We start from the raw sequence: 15,602 nt of genomic DNA on the forward strand, positions 1-15,602 counted from the left end.
AATACCAGGAAGGGTGAAGAGCTATGTAAGCAAAAGGAGGAAGTTGACACAAGAACAAATGGATATAAACTGGCCATAAACAAATTCAACCTGGAAACTAGAAGAATATTTCTAACCATCAGAAGTGTGAGGTTCTGGAACAGCCTCTCAATATGAGTTGTGGGTCAAACAACTGAATTAGCTGGACAAATTTATGAGCGCAGTTGTATGATGAGGTTGCTTGTGACTTCCGATATGTCTTATGTTCCTAAAACTCATGCTTCAGGGTTTCAGCTGTCACCTGCATGAGGTCAAGAAAGGATATCCCCCTCAATGTATTTTGGATGGGTTACCCCCGGCCCTTCCATTTCCTACCTCTGATGCATCAGAGATGGCCACAGCTGGAGATGGGACAGTGGCAAGGACTCTTAGATGGCACCGAGAATTCTCTCTCTCAGGTGTTAATCTGGTTGGTTCTTGTTCACGTGCTTAGGATTTAACTGATAGCCATATGCGAGGCTGGGAAGGAATTTTCCCTAGCTCAGATTAGCAATGACCTTGGTGAGAGGTGCAGGGGGGTTTCGCCTCTCTCTGCAGTGGATGAGTGGAGTCACTTACTGGGATTAACTGGGTGCATCTCGTGTAATAATTTTCCTGCCATTGCAGAGACCTTGAGCACTGATGCCCCTTGGTCCCGCCTATTCTCTGCCTATGGGCACGTGATAATCTAATATCCCGTGGGTCTCATTTACTTTGGTCTAATTTCCATTGTTGGGTTTAGCGTGTGGTGTTGATGGTCAGTGATATACACAAGGCCACACTAGATGATACAGTGGTCCCTTCTGGCCTTAAATTCTGTGACTCTATGAGCTCCTGTAAACTAATTCCTGGCTGCATCCTTCCCTTTCAGTTTCTAAGCAAGGGTGTTTAAATTGGGTGAACTGCTTAAATTCTAGTCAATGTGTTCTTTCATCCAACCATTTTAGAAATTATTTGTATTACCAAAGACATACTCATACAGCAGGACCCCATTGTGCTAGGTGCTTAAAGTATAAGTTTGCTACATCTTCAGTGTCTGACAAACCAGGTATCAGTAATGCTGCTACCTGAACAGGTGGTGAAGGAAGAATGGAATGTGTGACCTGGCTTTATTTTATCGTTATGACCTCACCAAGGAAAAAAGCGGAGACTGGGGGCTGTGTCACTGCAAGAAGTTTTGCTTCAACTATGCCAAAGTAGGACTAACAACTATACATTTCTGGAGATACATTTTCCAAGCACTCCTTAGAGTTGGAATAAAATGTGTACCCCTTCTTCCAAACTGTATGCATTTACATTCTGATAGTAATTTAGCAGTCTATCAAATAATGGGATAAGACCAAGACTACAATATGTTATCATTAACTATGGGCATGATCACGTTGCCAGATGTTACTACTCATATTAAGTATAGTCTAAGCTCCAACAGTTGGAGGCATTGGCATAATTTTTGATTTAAAGAGCAACAACATGCTTGGAAAAAAATTAGTGTAATTTCGGTTACAGATGAACATTGTCCATGCATATCCATTTGTTACAAGTTTTGAGCTTCTAAACACAGCATTGACACGACAGGATACATTCTGGAAGCCATTTGGAACGGGAAGTGCAAAAAGGAAACACGTGAAAACATGTGCACTATGCGAAAGCTAAAAATTCACGTAAGGCCACATAAAAGATCTCACCAATTCATTTCCTGTAAGCCATGTGTGTAACATAAATCACACTCAGACCTTCACACATTGCACAGATACTAACCTCCTGTCCCTTGGAGTGCAAAGAAGAGGCTTAAGTTAGGCCTCAGTATAGCTCACAGTGTGCTGAAACTGTTTCTGTTAATTAACAGTAAAGAGCCAACTGAATATTCCTTTTCAAGTGAACCAACAGCATCAGGACTCTACACGTGACTCTTTTCAGTCACCTAGTATAATCCACTCTCCCCCCACAATGAAATCCCAGACCCCACTTAATTTGTGCTGCACTGTGAGACGAAGCCCCCCACCTTGTCTTTAGCAGCATCTGAAAGATTAATGATTTTTTCCATATTAAACAAAACTCTGCTAATGACAGTTACAGAACAACACTGCATGCAAAACCTAATTAAAGCCATCCATTTAGCAAATGTAAGCTATCAAAAGCAAGTACATATTCACAAACCGAACACACAACCTTCCACTAATTCAATTTTTACAACTCTGCATACAGATTGCTACTGAGTTAGTCTCAGTTCTGTAGTTTGTGGTTCAAATCACCACTACTGTGCATACTTCACACCAAATAATAGTCTTAGGACAAAACGGAAGACTTCACAACAAAAGCTTAACTCCTGCAGAAGGGGAAGGAGACAGAGCTGTTTTCTGTTAAATTACCCTTCAGTTAAGTAATTTTTCTAAGGACAGAAATATATTAAACCATATTTGGGATCAAAGAAAACAACTACCCACTGCTTACTAAACGTTTCACTCTTACGGAAAGCCATTTTTCCCATGGCACAAACTCACTTCTTCGGCGACACAGATTCTTCCAACATTGTTGATTCCTCATCACCTTCAAGCCCAAATCTATCTTTACTTTGTTTCTGAAAAAAAAAGCAAACAAATACTTATATGGCATTTCTATTTCATTTCATTTCTTGAACTCATCTACCTTTATTTTGTCACTATTTTACACATATTGTGTCAAGTCATCTGCATGCTCTCTCTCTCTCTCGCGCTCTCTCTAGTGCTGCACCATGATGTTTTGGTACTCATATGTGAGCGGGCACTCTGCGATAAGTTACATCTCCACGTCGTGGGAGCAATAGAGAGGAGAAAGGTCACAAGGAACTTCAGCATCCAGAGCATTTGGATAGGGCAAAACAATCTGGGTGTCAGCACCAGTGGACTTAAGGTGCATAAGGGGAGAAGACGAATATGGATAGTAGTACTAGCAGGCCTTGTTTCTGAATAAGACGAAGCACTCGCCCCTCCCAGAAATCAGCACCACCTACTACATAGTATGTTTCATAGAGGCTTAATACCACCAAGCTCAGATGGACAGTGGTGCCTCCTACCAACTCCCTCAATGTGACTCAGCTGCACAGGTACCCTCCATGCAGCAGTAAATGGGAAGCCTCAACAGTACAGATAGCTCACAGGAATTGGTGCATACGACTCTGCTACAAGGTATCTTGTATCCAAAAGCGCCCATATGTGAACCAATATATGATTAATGGACACAAATGACCCCCACAAGAAAAGTAACATGACAAGTGCCAGATTCATTTCTTTATGGTTATTTTCTAGAAACTTAGTTTCAGAAATGTTCATTTCTGATGTGAATTATTTACAATAACGTAAGGGAGGTCAAGTGGAGTTAAATTAGGGTGTGAATTGAGATATTCCTCATAAGCAAGTGACCACAGAGAGGCGTGGTACGTTGTGGAAGAAATGCTGTGTCAGAAATGGATTGCTACAACAGTCTTAGCCTTGTAACAGTCATTATACTGAGGCAAAAAGAAAAGAGATAGCAGAAGTCTCTGGAGATAGTTTAATGGGAACCCTTTTCTTTATCCATGAACAAACCCTGTTTCATTTCAGTTTGAGTTTAGGTGTGGGCTGAAACAGGCCGTTCATTTTTAGAGCCAAGACTCTTTGAAACTGCAACTTTCTTACTTTGCTATTAGTGTAAGGGACATGGAAAAAAAAATAGGAGCACCTCAAGTTGCTGGGTTTCCAATCATCTACCATTGACAAGATGCAGGGACAAAATTTCTTTTCAGGCCCTCACTGTGACATCAGACCCAGGGATATGCTACAACAAGGGGAAGTTGTAGTAGAAAAATCTACAGCAAAATAGGTCATTAAAGAATTGACATTACAAGATTTCTATATGACTGTAGGTGAGAAACAGATAGGGCAGAGAGAGAACTCGGGCTTGACAACTAGAAACTGTATGTTTCTCATTCGAGTCATGACACAGAATGGGAGTTAGTTTGCTAACCTATTCCTATTTCACTCATTTAAAAACTGGTTGTGTGAGCAAATTTTAAAGACGAAATCAAAGGATTGGTTTGGGAGTGGAAATCTGCACATCTGTACACTCTCTGTATATACAGAGAACTGCTCTAGCTTCGAACTCTACTTGTAAAACTTAGAGCAGTTCGAAAAGACAGTTACCTTTTTCCGTAACTGGTGTTCTTCGAAACGTGTTGCTCATGTCCATTCAACTTAGGTGTGTGCGTTCGCTACATGCATCAGTGCCAGAAGTTTTTCCCTCAGCAGTATCTGTAGGGGACCGGCTCCAGCACCCCTTGGAGTGGCGCATACATGCCGCAGTATATAGGGCACCACTGGCCTCCTCCACCCTCATTTCCTTCTTGCCAGAAACTCCGACAGTGGGGAAAGAGGGCAGGTCATCGAATGGACATGAGCAACACAGTGTGCCAGGCGGGAATCTTTCAGGCCATGGAGTTTATTGTCCAGCTTTCTCCGAACAGGGCGTGCTCTTCGAAAGGGAGGTCTTGTATTGACTGCTGAGCTGCCGGGGAAAGACCAGAGAGAAGCAGCCAAGAAAGCCCTACGCACGAGATGGCCAATGCCATGATACGGGCAGTGGTGTCCGCTGCTGCCTGGAGAGTTGCTCTGGCTGCAGTAGAGCCCTTATCCAGGATCGCCTGGAACTCCTTCCTTGAGGCCTCAGAAAGGGTGCTCTTGAACTTGGTCATGGCCTGAGACATATTAAACTCATAGCAGCTTAGGAGGACCTGATGGTTGGCCACCTGCAACTGTACAATGAATAAACTTTACACCCGAACAAGTCTAGTCTCCTTGAGTCTTTATTCTTATGGGTAGCCCCAGTTGACCCTCTCTCTCCCTGTGGTTGATGGACTCTACCACTATGGAATTGGGAGTATGGTGGGTATAAAGATACTTGTGACCCTTGGATGCCACAAAGTACTTGCACTCGGCCCTCTTGGAGATAGGAGGCAAGGAGGGATTTGCCAGAGGGCATTTGTAATTTCTGTGACCCCCCTCATATAGGGGCAAGGCTACCCTGGCTGGGGATTTGGGACAGAGAACATCAAAGAGAGAATCTGTGGGCTCCTCTAACTCCTCCGCCTGAAAGCCCAGGTTGGCGGCAACCCTCTTTAACAGCTCCTGATGCTCCTTCGCATCTTCCTGGGGAACTGGTGGAGGGGACCCCACTATAACCTCGTCTGACAATGACGAGGAAGAAGCCGGTACCAGTGGGTCCTCTGCAACCAGAGGTAGTCCAGCAGCTTGCTCACCCACTTCCTCCTGTGTCTGCGGGGTGCCCGCAGCCAAGGCGTCTTGAACAGGACGGGGGTGGTAGCCGCTCTCTCCAAAGGTCCAAATACTGAGCAGGCTGTCTGGGAGGGCTGAATGAACCCCCATGGGTTCCAGGGGTACCACTGTGCTGGCCACGGAGTTTGAAGCCATGGGGCTGGCTGTGGTGCCATCGATGTAATCTGCACTGTAGGTATCAGAGCTTGTCCCACAGCTAGGGAACTTCACTCTGAAACCGAGCTAGAGCCCGAGCAGTTGCTCCCCTGCGACCAAGGCAGGGCTGAATGGTGGCTCTGTCCCAATCAGTACTGGTCACTCCTCCTGGAGTTGGATCTGGTGGGCCTCGGCTGGCTATCTACGTCTCACACTTGATGAGTGGGATTGGGAACCAGAGTGGGTTTGGTGTCGTAAAAACGTAGCCGCACATGGTGACACTGCCCTGGGAGAATCAGTGATGGTCTGGAGAACGGTACCATCGGTCCCTCAACCTGTCCCTGCAGCGGTACCGGTACTGCGGAGATTCCGGGTACCGACTCCAAAACTCTTGCCGGGGGGGGGCGTGCATCCAGAGATCTGCGCCTGGTGACCAGCGAGCTGCGCCTCAAGCCTCTCTGCCCTTGTCCAAGGTCCGGAGACTGGATGAGGTTGCGAAGCTTCTGCCTGTCACGGTCAGAAGCGTTTCGGCTGCGAGAGGGCAACCACTGGCGGGACATCCCCACGACGGGGACTGGTGCCGTAGAGGTGGAGACTGTGGTGGTCCAAACACATGTCTACCCCATGGCAGGAAACAGAGTGGGCAGCACTGGGAGGGACATAATGTCTTGCGCAGCTTGCAGGGCCTCCGGCGTGGACAGCACCCGGAACTGATGAGGACCTCGGCTACTATCCAGGGTAGCTGGTGGGGAGCGGCTGGGCTACACTGCTCAACCTGACCTGTGGCCCGAGACCCCAAAGGGGGTGAAGAGGTGCCCAAGCCAGGACTTTGGTCCACCTAGACTTGTCCTTTGTGAGAAGCTGGAGACTTTCCTCTCCCCGTCTTGCTGGGCTTCTTGGCTGGAGCGATGGAAGGGGACCGATGCCGGATCGCAGATGGTACCGGCAGGGTGCTGCACTCCGAGGTTACGGTGCTCAGTGCCAAATCAGAGAGCTGCTCCGGCATTGGGGTAAGGATAGACTCCATAAGGAGCGCTCTCAAGCATATGTCTCACTCCTCCTTCATCCTGGGCTTGAAGGACTTGCAGATTCTGCACTTGTCACTAATGTGTCCTTTGCCTAAGCACCGTAAATAACTGTTATGTGGATTGCTAATGGGCATGGGCCTTTTACAACGATAACAGGGCTTAAAGCCTGGGGACCGGGGCATGCCCCATCCTGAGGCGAAGTCCCATTTGGGACCTAGTAAGTCTCTAACAAATACAGAAAGTAAAACTAGAGGGAAACTATATACAATAATATACAAGAGGTAAATGAGTTTGAACGAATGAGAAGCAACAGTGCTAGCTGAAGCAGCATCAGTTCCATGCACCATCACTGTCGGCAAGAAGGAACTGAGGGTGAAGGGGGCCGTGGCATTTGCACCCCATTCCCAGGGGGCGCCAGAGCCAGTCTCCTACGGATACTGCTGAGGGAAAGACCTCCGGCACCAGTGCATGTGGCAAGCACACATACCTAAGTTGAATGGACATGAGCAATCACTCGAAGAAGAATGCAAGTTTCTACTTGAACTAAAATTTGAACATATTTAGTGCTCATTAAATTTGGAACTGATGATGCTGGCTTGAGCCAGTCTTAGAAAAAGAGTTGTGATGAATACTGGCAATCCACCCCAGCCCCAAATTGAAACACCCCTGATATTCTAGGCCTGGAGTTCCCCTAAACAAAAATCCTCAATCCTACTGAAATTTCCAATTGTCTGTCATTTCTCTGGCATGAACATATATTTATAATGGATTATGTTGTAGTTTGGTCTAATCCTAATAAGATTTGTCAACAGCAAACACACAGTAGTATTTAAGATGCCACAGGTTTCCCACAGAAAGTGCTTTGAACACAACTAGTAATCATGTGGCATTTGTTGGCAAATGTTAACTTTGGTAACTACTATAATTATATAATTTATTCTCTACAGTTAAGGAGAAAGCTTTAGGCCATTATTCTCTTGATATAGAGAATATGACATGTAGCTGCTTTCCAGAAGAGTATCCACTTAAATGCCCAAGCATGCTGAGTTAAGTCTCATAACCCAGTCCCTCAATACGGCTAATAGTTTCAGTATTACTTCCATAAACACTTCTTATAGTAATTAAACTGAACTATTTTCTAGGAGTTCTTGCTACAAGCGAGTCGCAGCAAAGAAAAATTATACCTAGTTAGTTTCACAAAAGAAAGCGAACTACTGCTATCAGAAAAGGAGTATTTGTGGCACCTCAGAGACTAACAAATTTATTAGAGCATAAGCTTTCGTGAGCTACAGCTCACTTCATCAGCTCTCTAATTTGGCACCGAGCACCGTGACCTCGGAGTGCAGCACCCTGCCGGTACCATCTGCGATCCAGCATCGGTCCCCTTCCATAGCTCCAGCCAAGAAGCCCAGCAAGACGGGGAGAGGAAAGTCTCCAGCTTCTCACAAAGGACAAGTCTAGGTGGACCAATACATCCGATGAAGTGAGCTGTAGCTCACGAAAGCTTATGCTCTAATAAATTTGTTAGTCTCTAAGGTGCCACAAGTACTCCTTTTCTTTTTGCGAATACAGACTAACATGGCTGCTACTCTGAATACTGCTATCAGGTAACCTATCTTTTGTGAGTGAGACATTGCATTTACTAATTTTACTGTACTTTTACTGACATCCTTAAGTTTTACCTTCTTCAATATGATATCAATGTAACCTGCAATTAGCTGAGAGATCTGTTCTCCTTCAGTGGTTTGTACTGAGTAGTAACTTTCTTGATATTCACCAAAGTCCTGAGGGAAAAAAAAGTACAAGCAGCTCACCCTTGGGAATGGAATTTAAATAAATGAACATCAACTGTATTCAGATGACCAAAATTAGAGATAAGGAAATACATTTTTAACTTTATTTTGCTTTTAATCCAACAAACTCATATCTACCACGTAAGGATCAGGGTCTACACCAAAGCCAAAACCCAGCTGAAAAAAGCAGCTGAAATTTCCTTTTACCTTTGATGTCTTCTTATAGCTAATGGCTGTAACAGCAGATAAAACCATTCCAAGGCTCCACAATAAACTATGTCAGGGAAAAAAGGCTCTTTTGATTGGATCCATTTCATACATTTATTGATTTTAAGGCCAGAATGGATCATTAAATCACATACTCTGACCTCCTACGTGTAACAGGCCACAGAATTTCACCCTATACCCTTGCACTATACCTATTAACTTGTGTGTGACTAAACCTTTTCTTCCAGAAAGGCATCATCCAGTCTTGATCTGAAGACTTCAAGAGACAGAAAATCTACCACATTCCTTGGCAGTTTGGTACAATGATTTCTTACCCTTACTTACAAATGTGTGCCTTATTTCTAATTTAATCTTGTCTGAATCAAGTTCCAGCCATTGGTTCTCAATACGTCTTTCTCCACTAGACCAGTGGTTCTCAACCAGGCCTGGGGCACAGAGCAGAAAGTCAAAGCCACACTGCATGGGGCTGAAGCTTGGGGCTCTGTGCCCCGCCACCTGGGATGGAAGCTGAAGCCTGAGCAATGTATCTTCACAGGGCCCCCTGTGGCATGGGGCCCCAAGCAATTGCCCTGCTTGCTACCCCCTAATGGCAGCTTTTATATTCAGAAAACCAGTTGTTGTGCCACAGGCGGGCTGGAGAGTTTTTAATAGCATGTTGGGGGGGATTCAGAAAGAAAAAGGTTAAGAACCCCTGCACTAACTGAAGAGCCTCCAGCATCTTCTCTCCAGGAAGGTACTTACACACCATTATCAAGTCATTTCTCAATCATCTTTTTGATAAGCTAAACAAATTGAGCTCTTTAAGTCTCTCACCGTAAGGCATTTTCTTTAGCCCTATTTAGTTTCACAGCCTGTCTGTCACTTTTATACTGCCCTCTGAAAACCTTGATTATTCACAACCAAAATTAGCAGATGTCAGGCAGATAGATGGCTCTTTAAAACAGTGCTTTGGATAATCAGGGTGGGGTTATGTACTTGGGGTTATGTACTTGTTGGCCATAAGAAAATTGGCCCAGTTGTTTCTTCAGGACTAAATTAAACTAAACCTTATAGGGCCAATCAATTTAGTACATCAGTCCACGTTCCTTTCCCCATGACAGACACAACCCTCCTTCTCTGTAACAACATACAGAAAGAGTACCAGAGTGAAGCTTTTTGGAGAGGCTGCCCAGCGCTTCACAGTCGTCAGTGGCCATTCCTGCAACACCTCCTTGGTCTTTTCATCCACACGCATCACTGAGTCTTTGGTGATGCCCAGCAAACGAGGAACCAGCTTGTTTTTGCCTTTCATTTTTTCCTGTAGTGGAAGTATCAGGGATTAGTTTTCATTTACCAACTGGCATATGTCAGAGGGGAAAGAAGGAAGTAGAGTGGGAATGACAGTGACTGGTTACACTTACATAAAGTAAAAACTTGATGTACTCCAGAGGACAATTCAAAGGCCCAAACTTAGTTTCTCTGGACATGGCAAGTGCATTGATTAATTTAATGTTGACACACTGCTAGAAGTGTTTTTTCATTCATTTTCAAAACACTGTATTGTATTCAAAGCCTCAATCGTTAAGCCTTTTTTTCATCTTACCTACAACATGGTTAAATTAAATGCCAAGAGGGACTCAGTCCAGTTATCCTCTAAAAGACACACAGCTCTGAACACACACCAGAATTAAGTGGTAGGATACACATCTCCAGTGACTTTTAGACTATGGTTTCATTCTTGTGTAGTCATTTACACTGGTGTGATGTGACTATCACTGCCACTGTGGTTTGGTAGCAACTTGCATCCACTTTTACTGATTGAAGTGACTATCCAAGCTACAGAACAATGGAGCGTCACATTCTATAGTTATTGTTTGATTTTTCATTACAACTTCCTTCTAGGTGGTCCACATCTATCCTACTTTGCTTCCTAGATGCAGATACTGCACTTAGCATAACTTGGAAAGAGATGCGAGTCAACAGATTTCACACCAAAATTCTACTCATGTTCAAAGCTTTACTCCGGTCTTGAGAATCTGTCTTCACCCTTAATCTGGTACAGCTTGAAGACATTAAACTGCCACTGACCTTCACTGTGCAATTCAGTACAAGTAACAGCTTGTGATGGGGAGAAGAAACCTTCCTTCAAATAAAAAAGGCATTTTACAGTCCAAATCTTTGAAAGTTATTTTCAACTACCCTGGTGGTAGTATTTCTGTACGCTAGCTTTCTAATTTAAAAATTAGATTGAAAACAGCTCACATCACAGTTCAATGACAAGTGGCACCTTAAAGACTAACAGATTTATTTGGGCATAAGCTTTTGTGCTTAAAAAAACCCACTTCTTCAGTTGCATTTGAAGAAATGGGGCTTTTTACCCATGAAAGCTTATGCCCAAATACATCTGTTAGTCTTTAAGGTGCCATCAGACTCCTCGTTGTTGTCCATAGAGCAAGGACCAGATACCAATTTACCGTGCAACAAAAAAAATCTATCATGAAACGCAAATGAGTCCATATGTTCTGCTCCCCCTGAATTTATGTCGTGGGCTACAGAGAATCAGCTCCTATTTATGTCCTACGTCCTTTGTTCAGTATCAGACCTGGGCTTCAAATTATTCCACGTTCCTCTCACACACTTCTTTCAGACTGAAGTTCTATGCCATAGTTACAGAATGATTCAGTCACTATTTGCTTCAAGCTACAAGTAAAAATCATGGAGTCAAACACACATCCATGAAAATGCAAGGGTAAGTATTTCTATCTTCAGCCTAATGATCCAGTTAGTCATCGCTGAAAAAATCGGACTAAATTCTCAACTTGATTGCTTGTTGTAAATATGCATGCTTGTATAGTTTTAATATTTCAGTTACTGAAAATTGCAGATATTTTCATGATAGCTTCTAACATACAACTTCATGATTAGCTGATGAAACCAGTGTGAAACCACCACTAGCTTATTGTGCTTTCTAAATAATTCCAGAATTTTTTCTTTTAAAATTAATGCCCAAATTAAATTTCATTACTTACGATCCTGAAGAACCACTTAGTTCTTCATTCATAAATCATTATATTGGAAGCCACTTAATTCACTTGCAAAATAATTTAATGCACTGGACAGTAATGAAGTATTTAGGTTTTTGCAAGAAAAGAAAACAAATTTAGGAAAATGGAATAAATACATACAGAGAACAAAATCAAATAAGCATGTAATAGGTATCCCTGGGAAGATGCCAAATGCACACCATATATTCTCTCCAGTGGATAAAATTAATACTGGCCTATGATGTCTGAAAACAACAGCCTCAGATATGAGATTCTACTTTAATAGGTCTCCATAAAAAGGTGCCTAATACGACAGTGTCACTTCTACTTAAAGGAGCAAAAGCTAATTAATGATGTCACACTTTTAGAAAGTTATCATCCATTACACTTTCAGCAGAGCACCTGAATGTTCCATCAGCTTCAGTGGAATTTGTGGGTGCTCAGCACTTCAGAAAATCAGGTCACTTGATGGATTTAGGATCCTAATTTGGGAACGAAGGATGGAAAATCTAGACTGCAGTTCTCTTCTTACCTGGACCACCTTATTGAGAGAACACTGATCAAGCAATGATTCAAGTCTTGTTTAACAGCAGTAAAACAATTCTATATCTGCCAAGTCATGATTTAGTCATCTTCTCCCAATTATAATATTATTGTGACTTTAAATGCAGAAAATTCAAGTCCTTAAGCTGATGGCTGTATGAAGTGTAAGATAAAATAACTGCACAGTTGAGAATATGGTTCTTGTAAAATGCAGAGATTTCAATATGCATATTCAGGTAAACCCCCAAGCTGGGAAAAGCAGACTTGTGGTGTTTTTCTAAATGTTTTGATGAGAAAATATTTTAGTAGGTCAATTAAAACAAGTCAAAGCCTGAGAAAGGCTGCCTTTGACCCTGCCAACTGAATCTAGCATAATGGGGCCAATTGAATCTAGCATAACGGTGCTCTGATGCTACCACAATCCAATTCAGTGAGCTCTCTTTTTAGTGGAAAAGGCAGTCCTATAGGCTTAAACCTTGGATATGCAAACTTTGCTTTCAGAAAGTGGTCTGGGGTAATACATAATCAAGTACATCTGTTGCCAGCATAATCTCAACTTACCTTAACAAGAAAGAAGGATACTCCATATGTCCTGAGGGAGCGTGCTAGCTTAACATACTTCACTTTGGCTTCAATTTCAGTCATCTCTCCACAATTCTTGTGTTCCTAGAACAAGAGCTCAGTTTTACTTTGTATAACTTAAACTGAATAGAAATAATGCCCACTGGAAACTATGAAAGGAACTGAAAGTGATGTGTGCCAGCTTTTAACTGAGCGGGGCTGCTTTTTAATTGTGAAACTAATTAAATCAAAATATTGCTGGGCAGAAATGTTAGCAAAGTTATATATTCAAATTTTCTGACACAAACAATTACGGAACAAGCTGCCCAAAGGGCAAGTTTCTGCCTAATCATCATCAGTTATGTTTATCCCTCAAATCATGGAAGTTTAATATCCCTTCAAAAAATGTTCGGACCTTACATAAAGCCACTCTGGAGATTCCCAGCATACACACAAATGACCAATCTTTGAAAAAATCTTGCTATACTTAGCCCATGATAGGCTGTGAAATTCAAAGCCACATGATAGTTGTGCAACACAGCACTTCCTTCTATTAGTTATAAACTTGACACCTGTCATTTTCATTGATCTACCTTTACTATACTATCCATTATTTTGTATATCACCTTTTTTTTTTTCCACTCCTCTCTAAGGTAAAGAGGCCCAATCATTTCTCTCTTTACAGGGTTCTTCCACCTCCATAATCATTTTGATATTTGCCTCTGAATCCCTCTCTCTCTGTTGTATCCTTTTTGAGATATTGCCATTAGAGATGAATATAACTTTAATGTTAGCTGGTCCGCTTTATCCAGTACTTTGTTGACATGCTCAAGGAGTTCCAATATTGAGTTCCATACAGAAGCCAAACTGGTTCATCCCAATGATGATATGATCCTCTAGGTTTTGAATTCTTTTTTAAACTATCATTTAAATCAAGTAACTTGATATTGAAGGAAGGCTTACTGGTCTATTACTACCCTATTACTGTCACTGTTACTCCTCTAGAGCTTCTTGGCCCAGTCCCTTTGCTCAACCAATCCTAATCTCCCCCACTCCTCTTTCTCTTGGCCCTCTCCCTTTCAGCTCCTCACCCCAGCCCGTCTCACAATCCATCCCCTGCTCCCAGCCTCTGCCTTCCCTTAACTTAATATATTCCCTTTGTGCCTTGCCCACACCTTCTGTTATCTCCTTCTGCCTTTCCATGAGCCCGTTTCCTTCTCTCCTTTGTCCTCTTCTATTCTGACCGTGTGCCAGCAGAGGGAGAATCAGGGACATAGGGAACTGCCTCCCTGTTCTCTGATCTGGTGACCAGCACCACAATGGCCCATGGTAGCTGGAAGGAGCCACTGTATCCCCAAGATGGAGCACCGTCAGTTGGCATTGTTGGGACTGTGTATGTATAGACCAGTTGGCACACACAGGAACTCGCAGAGGCTGGAGCACACTCAGTGCAGATGGATTATTTGGATAATTTAGCTGCCAAACTCACTCCAATAAGCCTCTTGAAAACATTTAAAAAGATATTCTTCTGAAGCCTATAACTTGGTCAAATTGGGACTGCTTGTCACAGGGATGGCAAATGACACAACCCTAACAACAAGAAAACCCCCTGCCAAATTTCAAGTCCATCCTCCTAAGTATGTAGGTGCTACAGCGTCTCAACAAATCTGTTGCAACAATTATTTTTAACACTGACAAAACAATGTATTTCCCCCTAATCTCATCTTGCTGAGCCATTTTTGCTGAAATATTGCAAAAAAAATTCAGTCAGTGGCTGACATCCAGCCTGGAAAAGGGTTGGGCAACCACAACTATAGGTGGCAGTAGTAATTCCACCTATAACAAATTCATGAGTTAAGAATTCATTGACTGGGAGTGTGAGGGATAAAGAGGATAGCACTTGACAAACTTTAGCAGTGCATAATTAAAATTATGTTCCATGCTGAGATCATGTCACTGCCATTTTCTTTCATGATGTGAATAACCATATATCAGCCGCTAACTTCAGAATTTTCCAAACTAGATAAAATTGCTCATATACTTATATGTTGCCAAGTTTATATATTAATCAACACTGACACATCAGTGCAAGATCCTATAAAACATTTCCCGCAGTTTTAGCATGTTGTGTATTTGATCATTTCAGTCATTTCCAATTTGATCCTTCCCAGCCACCTCTCTGAATTCAAGCATTTGCCAACAGAATTCTGTCGTACACAATGCCGGAAGCTCACACTTGAGCTATGAAGGCATGAGAAGTTCTATGGATAAAATTAAACTGACCTCCTTAAGTGTGCTTCTATTTCAGTGCCAATGCACATCTTCATGGTTCAACATAATTGAGAAAAAGGTCTAAGGAACTTTGAACATATACTGAAAAGAGAATAACCTTCAACAACAACAACAAAAGGATAATAAATCTTCCAATGGAAAAAAAGAGAGGTTGTCAGCATCTTTACACTTGAGTTAGTGAGAATATATTATGTAAGCAGAGGACATGCACAGACTACAGAGCTGTGAAAACAAACTCTTATTACACTTACAGAAGACAAGAAACTATTACATTTTTCAGTTTCATAATTACCTGAAATATTTTCTTTTCAGCTCCTCTTTGTTTGATGTATTCTTTAGGCAGGAATTCTTTCAGACTGGAAAAAAAATACTACAGTTAAACAATGGCTTTGCTTCCCGTTACCTCTTTGCCAACAATACGCTCCTTTGGTTCCTAAAACAGGCATAAAATACCATATGATGAAAGAAGACCATGACTGACTAAATATCAGAGGTGAGGTTAAGGAGATGAACTGGCATTAAAAATAGCCATTTCAGCTACATCCTTATGTGATGATAATTCATATTTTTCTGGCCGACAAAGTAAATAACTGGGATTCTTTCCTTCACTAAACCTTCTGATATATTTCAACAATTTGAAATATTGCTCAAAAGAGTTCATATACAGATGTTAAA

At 42.4% G+C, this 15,602-nt stretch overlaps 1 protein-coding gene across 4 annotated transcripts in view; it reads right to left on the minus strand.

Annotated features, from left to right (window-relative positions):
* TLN2 (talin 2) overlaps window positions 1–15,602 on the minus strand; it is a 352,127-nt gene that overhangs the window by 140,651 nt on the left and 195,874 nt on the right. For all 4 annotated transcript variants that reach the window (XM_038419198.2, XM_038419194.2, XM_038419199.2 and 1 more), the window contains 5 exons: window positions 15,220–15,283; window positions 12,636–12,740; window positions 9,650–9,805; window positions 8,170–8,271; window positions 2,520–2,596 (listed from right to left, as the gene is read on the minus strand). In XM_038419198.2, the coding sequence (XP_038275126.1) occupies window positions 2,520–2,596; window positions 8,170–8,271; window positions 9,650–9,805; window positions 12,636–12,740; window positions 15,220–15,283 (504 nt within the window). The remainder of the gene's footprint in view (window positions 1–2,519; window positions 2,597–8,169; window positions 8,272–9,649; window positions 9,806–12,635; window positions 12,741–15,219; window positions 15,284–15,602) is intronic.

Source organism: Dermochelys coriacea, chromosome 10 (genome assembly GCF_009764565.3).
Source record: "Dermochelys coriacea isolate rDerCor1 chromosome 10, rDerCor1.pri.v4, whole genome shotgun sequence".
Taxonomy (NCBI): domain Eukaryota; kingdom Metazoa; phylum Chordata; order Testudines; family Dermochelyidae; genus Dermochelys; species Dermochelys coriacea.